Source organism: Phacochoerus africanus, chromosome 9 (genome assembly GCF_016906955.1).
Source record: "Phacochoerus africanus isolate WHEZ1 chromosome 9, ROS_Pafr_v1, whole genome shotgun sequence".
NCBI lineage: Eukaryota > Metazoa > Chordata > Mammalia > Artiodactyla > Suidae > Phacochoerus > Phacochoerus africanus.
The window spans coordinates 3887324-3905896 of record NC_062552.1 but is presented as its reverse complement, the minus strand read 5'-3'; the positions used below and the strand labels follow the sequence as shown (position 1 = coordinate 3905896).

Genomic DNA, 18573 nt, shown 5'->3' with positions numbered 1-18573 from the left:
CAGAATTCATCTGCCGGTTCGTGGCATTTATCTTTCCTTATGCGGGTGGTGGTTTCTGTCTTCCAAGGATGCTCAAAGCCCCTGTCTGCCTGCATCCGGTGTTTCCGGACGCGGATGCCTGCTCTCATTCAGCCTAACATGGTGCCAGGCCCAGAGTGAAGGCTCATGAATGTTTGCGGATTGAACTGATAAGCAGCACTTCGAGAGGCAGGGAGAGGATTATTAGCTTCATAATTAAAGAGGGGGAAAAAAAAAACAGATTCCTTGGGATTACATACAGTTTTCAAGGTCATATAGAAAATCAGGAAACAAGCTGGGGCTACAACCTGGATATCCTGATGTAGTCTGGGTTAGCTTTTTTTCCCTTTTTAGGGCCATACCTGAAGCATATGGAAGTTCCTGGTCTAGGGGTCGCATTGGAGCTGCAGCTGTTGGCCAGAGCCATAGCCACAGCCACAGCAACTCAAGATCCAAGCTGCATCTGCAGCCTGCATCACACAGCTCACAACAATGCCAGATCCTTAACCCACTGAGCGAGGCCAGGGATGGAGCCCACATCCTCATGGATATTTGTCGGGTCCTTAACCTACTGAGCCACGATGGGAACTCCATACACGCTTTCATTTTCAGAAGCAGAGCCATGGGTGTCCTGTATTGTGTAACAAGAGAAATAGGACGTGGGTGCCAGCTGGGAAAGTTTCTACAATGTTCTAATCATCACTGGAAAGCCCTGCCGTTAAACATAAATAAATAAATAAATAAATACCAGGTTGCTATAGCTGAAAGATCAAACAAGTTTTCTCTGCAAAAAAAGAAAAAAATTAAGCATCCCAATAAGGGCAGTTTCCCTTTGAGGATTTGTGCTAAGTAAAGAATATCTGCCATTTTCTTTGTAGAATTGCTTCATGAATAATAGTCTCTCTTCTGAAGATGTTTAGGCACAGTAAAAAAAAAGTCCTTAACCAGCAAAACTGGTGAAATAGCACAAATCAAATAAACTTCCCAAGCTGGCCTGAGCCGTGATATAATGCAGCACATTTTTGCAGGGAACGAACAGAGACCCAATTGTTGAGGAATTGCTTGCCTGTGTTTCATGTGTTCCTTCCATCCCTGAGTTCACAGGTGCAGAGGCAGGCCTCTCGAGAGGCTGTAGTAAACCATTTTGGCTGCAGCAGCGAGCCAAGCCACAGCAGTGACAATGCCAGGTCCTTAACCCACGGAGCCACCAGGGAACTCCATAATTTATAAATAAATGAGATGCATATTGTGAAGACGCAGGCTGAAAAAGTTTCACAGATGCGTGGCCAGAGGGCTGGAGATGCTCTCTCCCAGCAATACCAGCAAAGATGGCACACACCCTTTTCCCACATTCCTGGCAACATAGCAACACACAGTGTCATGTTTATACCTGTGCCTCGTGTATTATTTTACTGTGCTTGTGTGGGTCCTGGCTTTGCATTAAATATTATGTCAGTTCAGGATAGACTGACCAGAGAAAATACACAGGAACACTTTGCACATTCATGGTATGAGACCAATAAATTCATGAGAAATTTGTTTTTTAAGGGTAGCAAATGTGATGACTTGTAGAATAATGTGGACTAGGTGAATGAGATATTGCCTAGGAGAGGCCCTAGGGTATTGGGTTTTTTTTTTTTTTTTTTTTGCATTTAGGGCCACACCCATGGCATATGGAGGTTCCCAGGCTAGGGGTCAAATCAGAGCTGTGGCCACCAGCCTACGCCACAGCCACAGCAACGCCAGATCTGAGCTGCATCTGTGACCTATACCACAGCTCACAGCAACACCGGATCCTTAACCCACTGAGCAAGGCCAGGGATCGAACCTGCAACCTCATGGTTCCTAGTTGGATTCGTTTCCACTGTGCCACAACAGGAACTCCCAGAGAGGCCCTAGCTTTAAATGAATATTTAGGAATGATCTGCCTTGTGTACACAGCAAGTTTAAGCAAAGAAGATATATATCTACCTGTTGGTTATAGTTTATATATAAATAAGTGCTTTTAGAGTTTGTGGGAGAAAAAACTGCATTCTTAAATAGGTAATATTTCTGAAACAATTTTTTTTCTTTTAACAGTCTCACCTGCAGCATATGGAAATCCCAGGCTGGGGGTCTAACCAGAGCTGCAGCTGCCAGTCTACACCACAGCTACAGCAGCTTGCGGTATCACCAGATCCTTAACCCACCGAGCGAGGGCCAGAGATCGAACCTGCATCCTCATGGACACTACGTTGGGTTCTTAATCTGCTGAGCCACAACGGGAACTCCTAAAAATATTTTAATCACAGATAAATTTTGGTTTGTTTTTGAAAATAAAATTTTATTGGAAGTCATATACACACACCCATTTTGGGAAGACAGTGACTCTGGGCCCTTCCAGAAAGAAAGAGAAAAAAAAAAAAAAAAAAAAGCACAGACTCTGGAAATGCTTTCCTTAGTATTCACCAGTGGTTCCCAGGGCCATAGATGGAACAAGTTGCCTGCACACAGCCTGCTCAGGCTGGCGCCCCTTCTGATCTACTTGGTGATGGAAAAACAGCATGACGACCCCAACCTGGAGTCCCCCCTGCTCTGCAGAAAAGCTGCTCCCTAAAGGCTGATGACACTCGCCAGCTTTAGCGGTGCTCAGCTTTTACCCTAAAGGGAGCCAAGTAAGAGTTACCCCGAGTCCCTTAATCAAAAGTCCTCCCCTCCCTAAAAAGGTGAGACGCTGAGCCTTTTTGAAGGGGCCAACCCATCATTTCCTCTAAAGGGTCAGAAACTGAACCAAACTCTGATTTCAGCTGTTTGGCAGGCTCTCTGGAGACAAAATACATGCCAGCTCGCATTCCTAGCTCCACAGTTTTCTTTGATCCCTTTGCTGGGCTCGACTTTAATGACCTTGGAAATGGCACTGGCTTTAACTTGAAAACAGCATGTAAAGAGGCAAGAGGAAATATTCAGCCCGGTAGTGATGAATAACCCTCCTTCTCCCTGAGAGCCGCTGCAGATACTAAAATCAATAGGCGCAGCATTTATTTTTACATATTTGGTATAAAGTCTTACTTTCTCTGGCTGGGGAGGCACGCAGTCATTGCTGGGGGTGCCAGAAATCAGCCCATAAGTGACTCCCAACATTTCTCAGCCCACGATTTTCTTTTTTTAACTACCCCGCTCCTCCCGCCAGAGGAATCGGGGAATAAACGAGGCCATTCTTCTTTATGCCTGGCCTTAGGTCAGTCACCCTGGGAGCCTGGCCGAGGCGCTGGGGGACGTGGACAGGGTGTTAGTCTGTCCTCGCCAGTGGCGCCCTCTGGACTCTGTTTTCCTCCAGAGTCTGATCACCATGGCGGTTGTTTGCCAGAGGTCACTTAGGATCAAGACTTTGTCAGCAGGTCGGTGGTGCTGCCACTCCAGCTCTGGGAGCTTTCTGGACCTCGCTGCCCCTGTCAGCTCTCCCATGGTTGAGAAGTGTCATCCCCAGACTCACCGACAAGCATTCACACACAGGCACGCGTGCGCACACACAGGTACGCACGCATGCACACACGTGCACATGCAAACACACATGCACACACCCATAGACATGCAAATACACACAGGCACACACACATATGCACACACACGCAAACACACGTGTGCACATGAAAACACACACAGATATGCAAATACACAGGCACACACACGCACACACGCACACAGGCACACACACAGGTGCACATGTGCATATGCAAACACACAGAGACATACACGCACACACCCACAGACATGCAAATACATACACACAGATACACACACCCGCAAACATGCAAATACACACAGAGGCACACACACAAACACACAGGCATACCCTCTGTTTTGTAACAGTTCAGATTGTTGGATTTCTAGAACACTGAGTTCTTCCTCAGCTTGTTTACCCTTTTAAATAGTATATCAGTGTCCTCTGTTGTACTGAGTGGAGCCCCAATTCCTGCCCACCCTTGCATTTAGAAAAACCCCACTCTACCTCTCAAACCGACAAAAAGTTTAAAAAACAAACATTTAAGTAATAAGCAAAAAAACCAACAACACAAATCTCAAGAGGCAAATGGTATAGTTTTCCTGTTTTTGTCAGCCTATCAGAGTTTTTTGGAGTTTCCATGGTGATGTACTTTTTTTTTTTTTAATCCCAGCTTTGGACAACTGTATTTTCAAGTGACAGATCTGAATACAAACAGGGGAAAGAAGCCTTGCTTTTCTACCCTCAATCTTCTTTTAAAATCATAAACAAATTTAAAATTTAAATCAAGGCTCCCCATTTGATTTCCTCGCCCGGTTGCGGATTCATGATCATGCCGGCCCGTTTGGAGGTGAGATTTAATTCAGCAGCAGGAAGGAGAAGGGGAGCTACAGAGCTCCTCCCTATCCACCGTTTGCCGCCTAAATTTATGCCTTTCCTCAGTAATGACCCAAAGCCCCAAAGGAAGTCCTTCTTTTCCTTGATGCTCGCTCTCCGGCTCCAAGCTCCAGACATCCATCCCCAGCTGTCATTCCTGCACAAGACTTTGACCGTGCCACGTGCCCAGGCTGCATGCTGGCGACACAGCAATCTGGCAACTCAGAGTCTTAGTCTGCTTGGGGACAGCTTCGTGTTCAGATGCTGGCTTTACTTTTCAGTAAAGATACTGAAAAGATACCATACTTGGAAAATATACCATCTTGGAAAAGATACCATACTTCTCTCTTCCCGCTTCCTCATCCATAAAATCGGGAAAACGCAGCGCCTTCCTCTTAGAGACGTCATGTGTTTTAATGAAGTCATTCGTTTTCATACCACACTTAGAAAGTTCCTGGCAGGGAGTAAATACTAAGCACATGCTTGTTCAGTTGGCAGTTCGTCACACACTCGTGGGTATGGAATATCTATTTATTTGTTTGTTTGTTTTGAGTTTTAGGGCCACACCCGTGGCATATGGAGGTTCCCACGCTAGGGGTCAAATCAGAGCTGCAGCCACTGGCCTACACCACAGCCACAGCAAGGCCAGATCCGAGCCGCGTCTGCGACCTACACCACAGCTCATGGCAACGCCGGATCCTTAACCCACAGAGTGAGCCGGGGATTGAACTCTCATCCTCATGGATACTAGTCAGGTTCGTTACTGCTGAGCCACGGCAGGAACTCTAGTATCGAATATATAAGTTAAAATACTTAGACACACGAGGATACCTATTAAATTTCCTTTTAAACCTCTGCAGTCCTTGAAAAGCATTGAAAAAAAGTAAAATTGTTTTAAATGACTTTCTGCTCTCATTTCCACTTCTGTGAGCTAGTTTTCCTTCTACTGGCTTCTGTGCATTTCATGGTTTCTTATCGATTTATTGAAATACTTTACATAGAAACAAAATGAACTAACATTTTCTCTTGGCGCAAATCATTGTCTAGTACGTTAGATACTTTGTTTTATTGTAGCTGAAGTTCAAATTTTACCTTGTGACGGACCCTGTGATGAACCCCCATCAGAACCAAAATGGACCGTTTCCAAGGCTGCAAGTTGACCCGGGTATAACTTAGACCTGTGTGGTCCTGCCTGTGTGAACGACGCTTTTGCCGCTTTGATACCTGGCCTGAGAATAATTTCTAGACAGATTACAGGGCAAGGCAGATGCAGAGCGAGGCTTTCCCGGAGATTATAGCCACGGGGAAGAACAGTCCTTGCCCTGGAGGAAGATGGCCACAGAGGCTGGTTGGGCACACACGTGCCAACTCACGCACAAGGATTGCTCCTTCAAGAGACAAAGCCCAGCCTTCCTCCTCCTCCCAGTGATGGACTAACAAACTAGGCATGACCCAGGGTGTTCCAGCCTTTCTAATGTTTGAAAGTCATTTTCAATTCTGTTCACATTAAGAGTCCGGAAATTATTTTGTTGATCTGTGTTGCACATTTGTATCTGCATGACAGCATTCTGATTCTGAAACCACTGCTGCACCAGAATCCTAAACCGTTTAATGAGATGTGTCCATTTACTTGTGCTGCTTGGAACTGAAAACGTCAAGCGGTTGTCAGCATTTTGCTGACAAATGTCATCGTTTCCAGGCTGATCTTGGCCACAATTATGTTCACCATTTGCTAAAATTACGTGCTGTGCAATGAGCTATCTGTTAGTGAAACAGAAGACTGTTGCCCATCTAGTTGAGTAATGGCAGTTTGGGACACGCGAGTGTGTAAGAACCTTCTGGTTTGTCACAGTCATTACATTTAACCCCCCCTGCAGAGGATGCTGTGTACCTGGATAACGACAGAGAAAGAGAAGAGTATGTCCTGAATGACATTGGGGTGATTTTTTATGGTGAATTCAACGACATCAAGAGCAGAAGCTGGAGCTATGGTCAGGTGAGCCACTTAAAACGTGTCACCGTCACGGACATTCTTACTGAATATTTTCTGTCTCGTGTATCGCTGCAGGGGTCTGAGGTGTCGATATTAAGCAAGCACAGTTTCCTGCTTTGCAGGATCTGAGACTCTAAGATAGCCTGGGAGTAGAGACTTAGAAAGGCACCTGCATAATTTACCAGCTGAAATCACATCTTTTCTTTTCGGGTGTTACAATGTTATGGAAATGTGAGTTTGTGTGGATGGCTTGGCATTCCACTGAGAAATGCTTTGGCAGCTTAGAGCAGGAAAATCTAGTGAGCTCAGACGTTGCTCTTCATTCTGGAATGGACTCAAGGTTTTCTTTTCTTATAAGGAAAGGTGTTTTGATAATGATGGAAAGGATACAGCCAAGCAAGTGCCCACTCAAAGAAATCACTTGTTTGAAGTGTTAGCAAAAGAGTTACTAATTAGAAAAGATGCTGCCATTTAGTTCAAAGGAAGCAGACTGGACTTTCACCTCAAGACTTTTTTTTTTCTTTTTTGTCTTTTTAGGGACATACCCTCAGCATATGGAAGTTCCCAGGCTAGGGGTCAAATTGGAGCTGCAGCTGCCAGCCACAGCCACAGCAACACAGGATCCAAGCCACGCCTGCAACCTACACCACTGTTCATGGCAACACCAGATCCTTCATCCACTGAACAAGGCCAGGGATCGAACCCACCACCTCAAGGATACTGGTCGGGTTCCTTACCGCTGAGCCACAATGGGACTCCTCACTTCAAGATATTTTATCAGCTGCAGCCTCAAGTTACTGTCTGGGTATAAAGAAGCTATGGTAGGAGTTCCCAGTTGGGCTCCAGCAAGTTAAGAACCCGACTAGTATCCATGAGGATGTGGGTTCAATCCCTGGCCTCACTCAGTGGGTTAAGGATCCAACATTGCCACAAGTTGCAGCATAGATCACAGTGCGGCCTAGATCTGGTGTTGCTGTGGCTGTGACCTAGGCCCGCAGCTGCAGCTCTGATTCAACCCCTAGCCCAGCAACTTCCACGTGCTTCAGGCATGAAAAAAAAAAAAAAAGGGATGTCTCCTCCCTTCCACCTTAATATTTCAATGCTACAGATCGTGGGTGAGTACCATAGAGGAAATACACATTTCTAAACACGAGGTTGTGTTTTCATTTTATTTTTTGGCAGAGAAAATAAGTCGTATTGCAGAGCGGATCCTAAGTCATATCTCATTGTTTTTCCCCCAAACAGTTTGAGGAGGGCATCCTTGACGCTTGCCTGTACGTGATGGACAGGGCAAAGATGGACCTTTCCGGCAGAGGGAATCCCATCAAAGTCAGCCGTGTCGGGTCTGCTATGGTAAGAACAACTGCCGAGGACTTAAATCGATTACTCGCCTCATTTACCTTGGTATCGAGGTCAGTTCATTCAGAGCTGCTGAAATGGCAACTTAAACTTTTATTTGGAAGAGTCTGTAACTCCCTGAACTTGTTATGTGCCATCAAACAAAAGTCCCATTTCAGCACCGTTTGTTCCTTGGCTTCAGACAAATGCTGATGGATGACACGAGAATAAAGATCACTTATTCTTAAGAATCTCTTGCCTAGGAACTGAGGAGTGACCATGGCAGAAATGTTAGCAGCTGTGATCAATCAGTCAATCAAACAAACATCAGGGAGGACCAAAAAAAAAAAACACAAAAAACAAAAGTGCAAGACACATCTTGTCTACATTTTCACACCCATAGTCCAAGTAAAGAAATAAATGACTAATCATAGCTTCTGTTACATTGATACCTCACCCTAGGGCTTTATAGTTTAAGGAAGGGGTATTGAGGAGTTCCTGAAAATAAGAACCTGACTAGTACCCATGAAGGTGTGGGTTCGATCCCTGGCCTTACTCAGTGGGTTAAGGATCCGGCGTGGCTGTGGCTGTGGCGTAGGTAGGCCTGCCGGTGCAGCTCCAGTTTGACCCCTAGCCTTAGGAACTTCCATATGCCGCAGGTGCAGCCCTAAAAAAGCAAAAAAAGAAAGGGGGGGTATTGATTCTTCCCAATAATCACATGAGATAAATGGAAAGGGGTAGCATCACTCTGCTATTTTGTAAGTCCTGAAATCCTGTGATGACAGTTTGTTGGGGACAAAGCATCAGCTGGAACCCAGGTCCACTGACTCTGAATCTAGACTTTTCTTCTTTTAACTTTCCCTGCTGGTCTGTGCAGGGGATGCTGAAACAGCTTTGAGAATGCACAGATCCTGCAGTGGGACAGCTTCCTGAGAGAGGAGACACAGTTCTCCTGAGCGAGAAGGTCAGGGTGAGGTGAGGGCGGCGGGTAAGCCGGTTGCCAGGTCCTGCACAGCCCTGGACTCTGCTGACACGCAGAGTGCACAGACCCTGCCCTTGGTGCACGAAAGCATATCAGATCTGCTTTATGAGCAAAACAGGACTAAAAAAATGTCAAGCTAGGTGCTATTTAATTCAAAGACTGAGCAAAAAATTGTCCTTTTGTTACCAGTTTTCTTAAGTCTTACGAAAAATCTCTCTGAAAGAATATCTTCGAGTTTAATTTGAATTAAATAAAATCAAATATTGTTTATAGACAAACGTTAGACTGAGAATGATGGGAAATGTAATTTCTGTTTAAATCCAGAACAAAGATCATTTTATTAAGAACTAAGGCTACATGTAAATTTAAGAAAAGTAGAATCTTAAAGAAGGTAAAAAATAACATGGGGGAGTTTCCTGGTGGCTCAGTGGGCTAAATAAAGTTCCAGAGTTGTCACTGCTGTGGTGCGGGTTCAATCCCTGGCCCAGGAGCGTCCACATGCCCTGGACATGACCCGAAAAATGCCCTGACGTCTAAGGGTAGTTTTGTTGTCTCTTGTTATTTATGTTGTGGAGTGAAAAGACAGATAATTCTAAAGAATTTGGCCATTTCTTTATGATTTTTGCTTTTTCCATTATAGCTGGTTTACAGTGTTCTGTCAATTTTCTACTGTACAGCAAGGTGACCCAGTCACACATACATGTATACATTCTTTTTCTCACATGATCATGCTCCATCATAAGTGACTAGATACAGTTCCCAGTGCTACACAGCAGGATCTCATTGCCCATCCATTCCCAAGGCAATAGTTTGCATCTATTAACCCCAGACTCCCCATCTATCCCACTCCTTCCCCCTCCCCCTTGGCAACCACAAGGCTGTTCTCCAAGTCCATGATTTTCTTTTCTGTGCAAAGGTTCATTTGTGCCGTATATTAGAGTCCAGATATAAGTGATATCATATGGTATTTGTCTTTTCTCTTTCTGACTTACTTCACTTAGGATGAGAGTCTCTAGTTCCATCCAGGTTGCCGCACATGGCATTATTTTGTTCTTTTCTGTGGCTGAGTAGTATTCCATTGTGTATATACACCACATCTTCTAATCCAGTCCTCTGTCCATGGACATTTGGGTTGTTTCCATGTCTTGGCGATTGTGAATAGAGCTGCAGTGAACATGCGGGTACACGTGTCTTTTTTCAAGAAAGTTTTGTCCGGATATATGCCCAAGAGTGGGATTCCTGGGTCATATAGTAGTTCTATATTTAGTTTTCTGAGGCACCTCCATACTGTTCTCCACAGCAGTCGTAGCAGCTTCCATTCCCACCAACAGTGCAGGAGGGTCCCCTTTTCTCCACACCCCCTCCAGCATTTGTTATTTGTGGACTTATTAATGCTGGCCACTCTGACTGGTGTGAGGTGGTATCTCGTGGCGGTTTTGATTTGCATTTCTCTAATAATCAGGGATGTGGAGCATTTTGTCATGTGCTTGTTGGCCATCTGTGCATCTTCTTTGGAGAAATGTCTATTTAAGTCCTTTCCCATCTTTCAGATTGGGTTGTTGGTTTTTTTGCTGTTGAATTGTACGTTATTTATATTTTAGAGATTAAGCCCTTGCCACTTGTATCATTCGAAACTATTTTCTCCCATGCTGTAAGTCGTCTTTTGGCTTTGGTTTTGTTCTTTATGGTTTCCTTGCTGTGCAAAAGCGTGTCAGTTTGATTAGGTCCCATTGGTTTATTTTTGCTTTTATTTCTGTTGCTTTGGGAGACTGACCTGAGAAGACGTTTGTAAGGTTGAGGTCAGAGAATGTTTTGCCTATGTTTTCTTCTAGGATTTGATGGTGTCTTGTCTTATGTTTAAATCTTTAAGCTTTTTGAGTTTATTTTTGTGCATGTTTTGAGGGTCTGTTCCAGTTTCATTGATTTACATAGGGCTGTCTAGTTTTACCAGCACCACTTTCTGAAAAGACTATCTTTTTCCTGTTTTATATTCTTGCCTCCTTTGTCAAAGATTAATTGACCATAGGTGTCTGGGTTTATTTCTGGTTCTCTATTCTGTTCCATTGGTCTGTATGTCTGTTTTGGTACCAGTACCACACTGTCTTGATGACTGTGGCTTTGTAATATTGCCTGAAGTCTGGGAGAGTGATGCCTCCTGCTTGGTTTTCGTTCCTCAGAATTGCTTTGGCAATCCTGGGTCCTTTATGTTTCCATATAAATTTTTGGATTGTTTGTTCTAGTTCTGTGAAAAATGTCATGGGTAATTTGATAGGGATTGCACTGAATCTGTAGATTGCTTTGGGTAGTATGGCCATTTTTACAATATTAATTTTTCCAACCCAGAAGCATGGAATATCTTTGCATTTCTTTGAATCCTCTTTAACTTCCTTGATTAATGTTTTATAGTTCTCAGCGTATAAGTCTTTCACCTCCTTGGTCAGGTTTATTCCCAGGTATTTGACTTTTTGGGGTGTGATTTTAAAAGGGATTTTTGTATTCCTTTTCTAATATTTCATTGCTGGTATACAGAAATGCAACTGACTTCTGAATGTTAATCTTATATCCTGCTATTTTGCTGAAATCATTGATTAGTTTGAGTAGTTTTCATGTGGATTCGTTGGGCTTTTCTATATATAGTATCATGTCATCTGCATACAGTGACAATTTTACCTCTTCTTTTCAATTTGGATACCTTTTATTTCTTTTTTTTTCTGTCAAACTCTGCTCCCTTTATTTTGAAACTCTTTTTTTATATATAATGATTTTTATCTTTTTCCATTATGGCAATGCAAATCAAAACCGCCACGAGATACCACCTCACACCAGTCAGAATGGCCAGCATTAATAAGTCCACAAATAACAAATGCTGGAGGGGGTGTGGAGAAAAGGGGACCCTCCTGCACTGTTGGTGGGAATGGAAGCTGCTACGACTGCTGTGGAGAACAGTATGGAGGTGCCTTAGAAGTCTATACGTAGAACTACCATGTGACTCAGCAATCCCACTCCTGGGCATATATCCAGACAAAACTTTCTTGAAAAAAGACACATGTACCCACAGGTTCACTGCAGCTCTATTCACAATCGCCAAGACATGCAAACAACCCAAATGTCCATGGACAGAGGACTGGGTTAGGATACATTTTATTTCTTTTGTTTGACTGATTGCTGTGGCTGGGACTTCCAATACTGTGTTGAATAACAGTGGTGGGAGTGGGCATCCTTGTCTTGTTCCAGATTTGAGTGGGAAGGCTTTCAGCTTTTCTCCATTGAGTATTATATTTGCTGTGGGTTTGTTGTAAATGGCATTTATTATGTTGAGGTATGTTCTCTCTGTACCCACTTTGGTAAGAGTTTTTATCATGAACGGATGTTGGACTTTGTCAGATGCTTTTTCTGCATCTATTGAGATGATCATATGATTTTTGACTTTTCTTTTGTCAATGTGGTGTGTGACGTTGATTGATTTCTGTATGTTGAACCATCCTTGTGAACCTGGGATGAATCCCACTTGGTTATGGTGTATGATCTTTTTATATGTTGCTGGATTCGGTCGGTTAAATTTGTGTTGAGAATTTTTGTGCCTATATTCATCAAAGATATTGGCCTATAATTTTCTTTTTTTAGTAGTATCTTTGTCTGGTTTTGGTATTAGGGTGATGGTGGCTTCATAGAATGTCTTTGGGAGTGTTCCTTCTTCTTCGACCATTTGGAAACATTTAAGAAGAGTGGGTCTAAGGTCCTCTTTGAATGTTTGGCAGAATTCACCTGTGAAGCCATCTGGTCCTGGACTTTCATTTGTAGGGAGTGTTTTTATGACATATTCAATTTCATTTCTAGTGATTGGTCTGTTCAGTTCATCTATTTCTTCTTGATTAAGTTTTAGCAGACTGTAAGTCTCTAGAAATTGTCCATTTCTTCTAGATTGTCAAATATGTTGGCATATAATTGTTCATAGTATTCTCTTATGTTTTTTGCATTTCTGCAGTATCTGTTGTGATTTCTCCTTTTTCATTTCTTATTTTGTTTATTTGAGTTTTTTCTCTCATCTTCTCAGTGAGTCTGGCCAGAGGTTTGTCAATTTTGTTTACCTTTTCAAAGAACCAGCTCTTGGTTTTATTGATTGGTGATTTTTTTTTTGTCTTTTGTCCTTTTAGGGCCGCACCAGCAGTATATGGAGGTTCCCAGGCTAGGGGTCTAATCAGAGCTATAGCCGCCGGCCTACGCCAGAGCCACAGCAACGCCAGATCCGAGCTGTGTCTTCAACCTACACCACAGCTCAGGGCAACGCCGGATCCTTCACCCACTGAGCAAGGCCAGGGATCGAACCCGCAATCTCGTGGTTCCTAGTCGGAGTCATTAGCCACTGCGCCACGACGGGAACGCCTATTGGTGATTTCTTCATAGCTGCCTACAACATACATTCGACCTGCAGTCAACCACTGTTTCTCCTGTTTCACAAACAAGTTTCCCCCTTTCTTCTCCTTTGAAGTCATCACGACAGGTTTGCGGTGAGAGGGGAAGCAGTGGTTGGATGTAAATGAAATTCCTTCTTGAGCATTCTGAAATGGCAGGCTCCTCAGCCCAAGCTTACTCACATGTTGTGTGTATTTCTCCTAATCTAGCAATCACTGCCTAACCCAAGCCGAAGCAAGAGCAAGGCAAACATGAAGCAGCTAACCCAGTACTTTCTGTAGCGGCAGCTGCCCAAGTGGATTATCATTAAGCACATAATCCAAATGCAAATTGCCTTGAAATTTTATTAATCATAAAAAGCCTATGAAGTTCTAATTTTGAAAATCTATAACCCACTTATGAGATTCAGAACTGGACAGAATCTGTTTGGGTGGTGGTTTGGTTTGGTTATATTTTGGGAGGGGAGGAGGCCTTGGGTGTTAGGGGAGAGGCCCCCACCCTGGGAAATAATCTGTTTCCACTGACACCGCTGTTTACAAACACAAAATCCAGGTTGGATAGTTTTCAAAATCTTTTTACATCTTTTATCGCCTCTCAACCTTAGAAAGGCTCTGTGAATCTTTCCGAAATCCACGCGGTTACAATGATTCTAGAAATTAAAATGTTGAGCCTCCCAAAATCAATTAAAATGATGAAACTTTATCCAAAAATCTGTTGTTTTCTGGTTTTTTGGGGAGTTCCTCTCCTGTTCACAGATTCTAGAAATCCATCATGAAACTGCTGAGTAAAGGTAAGCAAAGGCAGAAACAAAACGAAACAGAAAACCCCTCCAATTTCTCAATGAAAGATTTGCCTTACAGTGTGAGAAGATGCAAGCCGTTACATGTAGAATGGACAAGCAGTGAGGTCCTACTGTACAGCACAGGGAGCTCTGTCCAATCACTTGTGATAGACCATGATGGGAGCTAGTATGAGAAAAAGAATATATCTCTCATGAGTGGGTCACCTTGCTGTACAGCAGAAATTAACACAACATTGTCAGTCAACCATACTTTCATTAATTTTTTTTTTAAATAGAGAAGATGTATTTGGAGAGCCCAGAAAGATGTTCTGAAGTTGCTGGAGCCTAGCCTATATCCTGGTTCCAAGCAGATGGGCCTGCGTGTTTTCTAGGGGGCTCATGCGGACTCCTGGAAGAACAGAGGGAGCTGGGCAGTCGTTTTAGGAGTGCTTCTGAGTCATCTCCCCAGACTGGTCACGGAGGCAGGAAATGCCTTTCATGGGATACAAATGCTGGAAGAGGATGCCTTGTCCATCGCAACCTGCAGATTCTCTGGGAGGGGTGACACACTGACTCCAGTTCATGCCAAGACGGAAGGGATGGAAAGCAGACATTTCCTGGGCTCAGTTACTGCCTGGAAGGAGGAGGGATGAGCCACCTGGCCCTGGCTGGGCACCTGCAGAGGGCAGAGTGGGGGCAGGAGGCAAGCGCAGAAGACAGGGGTCCCAAAGGCTGATGTACTTCCTGCAGTGACAGGGAAGCCCAGCACGGAGGATTGATTGGCAAGGAATTTGCAGGAAGTGGGTGGGTGCTCGATGCTAGATGGGCACAGACAATGGTAATAAATAACATCTAGCATCGAGCACCCGCCTACTAACTGGCAAACTTTCTAACGATGATGAAAAGTATTTTCCCAGGGAAAAGTATTGCCCAGAGTTTACCACCCTGGGCAGGTCTTCGGAGGATACTTAGCAGCATACTTGGCTTCTACCCCAGAGATGCCAGTCACACCTTCCCCCACCAGCTGTGCCAACCAAGAAGGTCTTCAGATATTTCCAAATATCCCCTAGGGGTCAGAGTCACCCCAGCAAGGACCACGGCACTAAATCCGTTTGTGGCTCAGTTCCTCTGCCCGTGCAATGGACATACCCACTCTTCTGGTTTGTGGGGAGGAGCTGCCTCCTTACTGTCTTCAAAACCTGCTGCTTTTCATTCTGCTACTGAAGAGAAAGTGGAAGGAGCAGCATGGGGGCTGGCCCTGGCCCAGGTCACATCAGACCTCTCCATTCTGACTCTTCAGGTGACCAGGACAAAAGGCTCACGTTCTCCAGCCCCCACGTCATCGTTAGAAGGAAACTTGGTCTCTGTACTCAGATCACCTTGGCTATTCCTGGCAGCAGCAAGAATACCCTTTTCTTCTTCAAAACAGTGTTCTTATTTCTTCTATTTTTTCCCTTTATAAATTCAGTATCTTATTTAGTTCTTATTTGGAGTTGCCATTACTTCACTTTGATGTGAAATCAGCCAAGTTTATGACAATCTGGACAGCCTTGGGCTGTTGGATTTTCCCAGGAGAAAGAAAGTCTGAAGCGCCTGTAATCTCATTGTCTGGGGATTGGTCCTGAGATGCTGTAACCTTATATAAGCAAACTTTCATTTAGGCTTTTCTAAATATTGAGTGGTGCATTCTACCAAAGCTATACTGCAGATTGATTTAAGAGAGACTTTTTTTAAAAAAGAGGAAAGTTAAGAAGAGGAGGAAACTTTCCCAAAGTTATACTTCCTCCTTTCCGTTACGTCGCCTGCTTGCTCTCTGCTTTCCACCTGCTATCTGATGTGACAAGTCCCCACGAGGACCGTTGCCAGGAAATGTGCCAGGAGACTTTTAGAAGGATGCTTGGTGCCATCTGAAAACTTATTTCACTCAACAGGGCACCAACAAAGCTTTCCACCACTGGCCCTGAATTGTTGAGAAGAAACCAGGCATGAACGCTGAGCCCCATCAGACTGTCAAAACAGGTGTTCTGCGCCTGTGACAAAAACAGCTGGGTCCCGGGGGAAGGAGAGACGGTGACGACAACCTGGCCTTTGCCACTGAGTGGTCCCTGGTCCCTGCCTGTGTTTGCCCCATGACTGATTGGATCTGCTAGGAACTCTGGGCAGAGAAGTTCTCCAGGGAGACGAGCTGCTGCAGCAGCGGCCGCGTTCCTGCAAATACCACTTGTTTATTCACTGTGGAAGCGCTGACATCCCGCCGCCTCGGTGCAGGTGCACTCGTTCGGGTTGAGGCGGATTAATAGGAGATCTGTGCCGTGATGCCCGCAGCGCCAGCATGCGCGATCTGGGACTCTCCAGGGGTCTGCCAGGTCTTTACCACGGTGGTGCAGGAATGAGGCCACTCAAGGTCACACAGCAAATAAGTGACAGAGCTGAAGTCAGAGACCATCCTTGCTCTCAGTCATATTTCCTTAGAGGGCCTCCGCCAAGACGTTAGTGCCCATAATAACAACACAGCGACTACAGCAAGTGAAGTGGGTATCTCCTGGAAAACCAAGACCCGAGGGAGTGGGCTCCAGAACAGATGAGTTTTGAAATACTGAAGAAAGGATCTAAATAGCCAGAGGCACTGGGTCCCTGGGGAAAGGTTCCCCAAGAGGATCAGGTGTCACACGTGATTTGGTGATTGTCCGATGGTTGTGGCGGTGGTGACAGTTGTGGTGGCGCTGACGGTAATGGTGATGGTGAAATGGTTTAATGGTGGTATTGGTGATGGTGCTGGTGGTGTGGTTTGGTGGTATTGGTGATGGTGCTGGTGGTGTGGTTTGGTGGTATTGGTGATGGTGCTGGGTGATGGCTGATGGTAGTAAAAGGCTCAGTATGAACTCATTCATTCAGCAAGTATTTAAGGAGGATCTGCAGTCTAAGCACTAGGGTACGGTTGTATACGAAATAGCGTTTCTGCCTTCCCAGCTCTTCCAGTCTAACAGAGAAGGCAGACAAGTGAGTAAAACATTCCCGCAAAGTATGGCGAAGTCGCTGACAAAATAAGCATAGAGTCGTACGGGGAAGAAGACGTCTCAAGCTCTGCTCTGAGTTTTCCCAGGACAAAGCAGGTCCTGACACGTGTTGGGATTGGATGAAGGGGTGGGAAGATGGCTGACTAGGGCAGAGCAATAATAAGCCACATTATTATTCCTAGAACCCCTTTTTCCATGGTGGAAATTTTACCCAAATCACCAGTCACCGAAAGCACTGCAGGAAAATGTAGTTGGGGGACATTTGCTCCTCTGGGGACTTATTTGATTTAATTATACTTTAAAAGAATCAAACAAGAGGACATTTTGGAGAAATTTTGGAAGGAAGAAGAAAAAAAATGTCAATATACTAGTTACATTTTTTTTCTTTTTTGGGCTGCACCTGAGGCATATGGAAGTTTCCGGGCTAGGGGTTAAATCAGAGATGTAGCCGCCAGCCTACACCACAGCCACAGCCATGTGGGATCTGAGCTGTGTCTGACCTACACCGCAGCTCACGGCAACACCGGATCCTTAACCCACTGAGCAAGGCCAGGCATTGAACCTGAGTCCTCACGGATGCTAGTCTGGTTCCTTACCGCTGAGCCACCGCGGGAACTCCAGTTACATATTTTAAATTCCAGCCTTTACACTGTTACCAGCCTGGACTTTCTTGCTTCCCTCGAGGTGTACACATTTATTTTTAACCTTGGTCTTCTGCTAATATCGAACCACGATGCCATCATTAATTCCCATTAATACTCAATTCGAACTGCGCCTTAGGGGGACTCAAGATGGAACTTTTTTTAACCAATCGATGTTTGGTGTACTCTTTAGCGTGATAAAAAAAAAAAATCTTGAACTCCAGCTAGTAAATCAAACTGACCACCAGTGGGGGTTGGTCCTGGGGTTTCCTAGGGCCTGAAACAAGATGAATGACTGAGGCCATTGGAGGCAGAATGGGCTTGAGAGCTTCTGACCCACTCACAGATAAACTGAAGATAATGTGGTTTTCCACGTGGTCCGTCTCTTCCCCGTCTCCTTGTCCCAGTGTTCAGGCAGTTTTTTTCCCCTGTCCACGCCCCGAAAAGATGGTCATGACATCTCTCCTTTGATACTTGGCCAAGCAGCTCCACCGGCAGCTGCTGGAAGGCCGTGTTTTTTACCTTCCCCAGGTGTTTTCTTTGTCTTCTCATAGAGAGCTTCACATTCAGCAGAAGCCTCTTCCTGCCCCAAACTGTTTCAACTATTCAGACCACCTTGAAAAATTCACTTGGGTTAGAAATTCCACCCCTCGGCGATACCCCAGCAAACTTCAGAATCAGAAATAAATGCCTGAAGTCTGTTCCCTGTGATCATACACACCCACCACAGCTCAGCTCCCTAACAATTTCGTTTTAAAAAATGGTAGAAATGGCAAAGCACTCTGTAACTGCTCCTTTGGTTGATAAGCCGCTAAAACCCCCTTTCTCGGGGTGAGCTGTCCTGGAGAAATCCGAGGACTCGTGTGCTCACGGGCCATTGTCCAGTGCCCGCCCTTTCCCCCACTGAGAAGCCCAACCATGCAATTCCCCGGGGGGATCTTAGTTTTAGAAAAGTGCCATCTATTAGAAAAGCATGATTATGTAATAATCATTTGTTTCTTCATTCTTACATGAAAGATTTATCCAATTGCCA

At 44.7% G+C, this 18573-nt stretch overlaps 1 protein-coding gene across 2 annotated transcripts in view; it reads left to right on the top strand.

Annotated features, from left to right (window-relative positions):
- F13A1 (coagulation factor XIII A chain) overlaps window positions 1–18573 on the top strand; it is a 151751-nt gene that overhangs the window by 52651 nt on the left and 80527 nt on the right. For both annotated transcript variants that reach the window (XM_047794523.1, XM_047794522.1), the window contains exons 5-6: window positions 6253–6371; window positions 7614–7721. In XM_047794523.1, the coding sequence (XP_047650479.1) occupies window positions 6253–6371; window positions 7614–7721 (227 nt within the window). The remainder of the gene's footprint in view (window positions 1–6252; window positions 6372–7613; window positions 7722–18573) is intronic.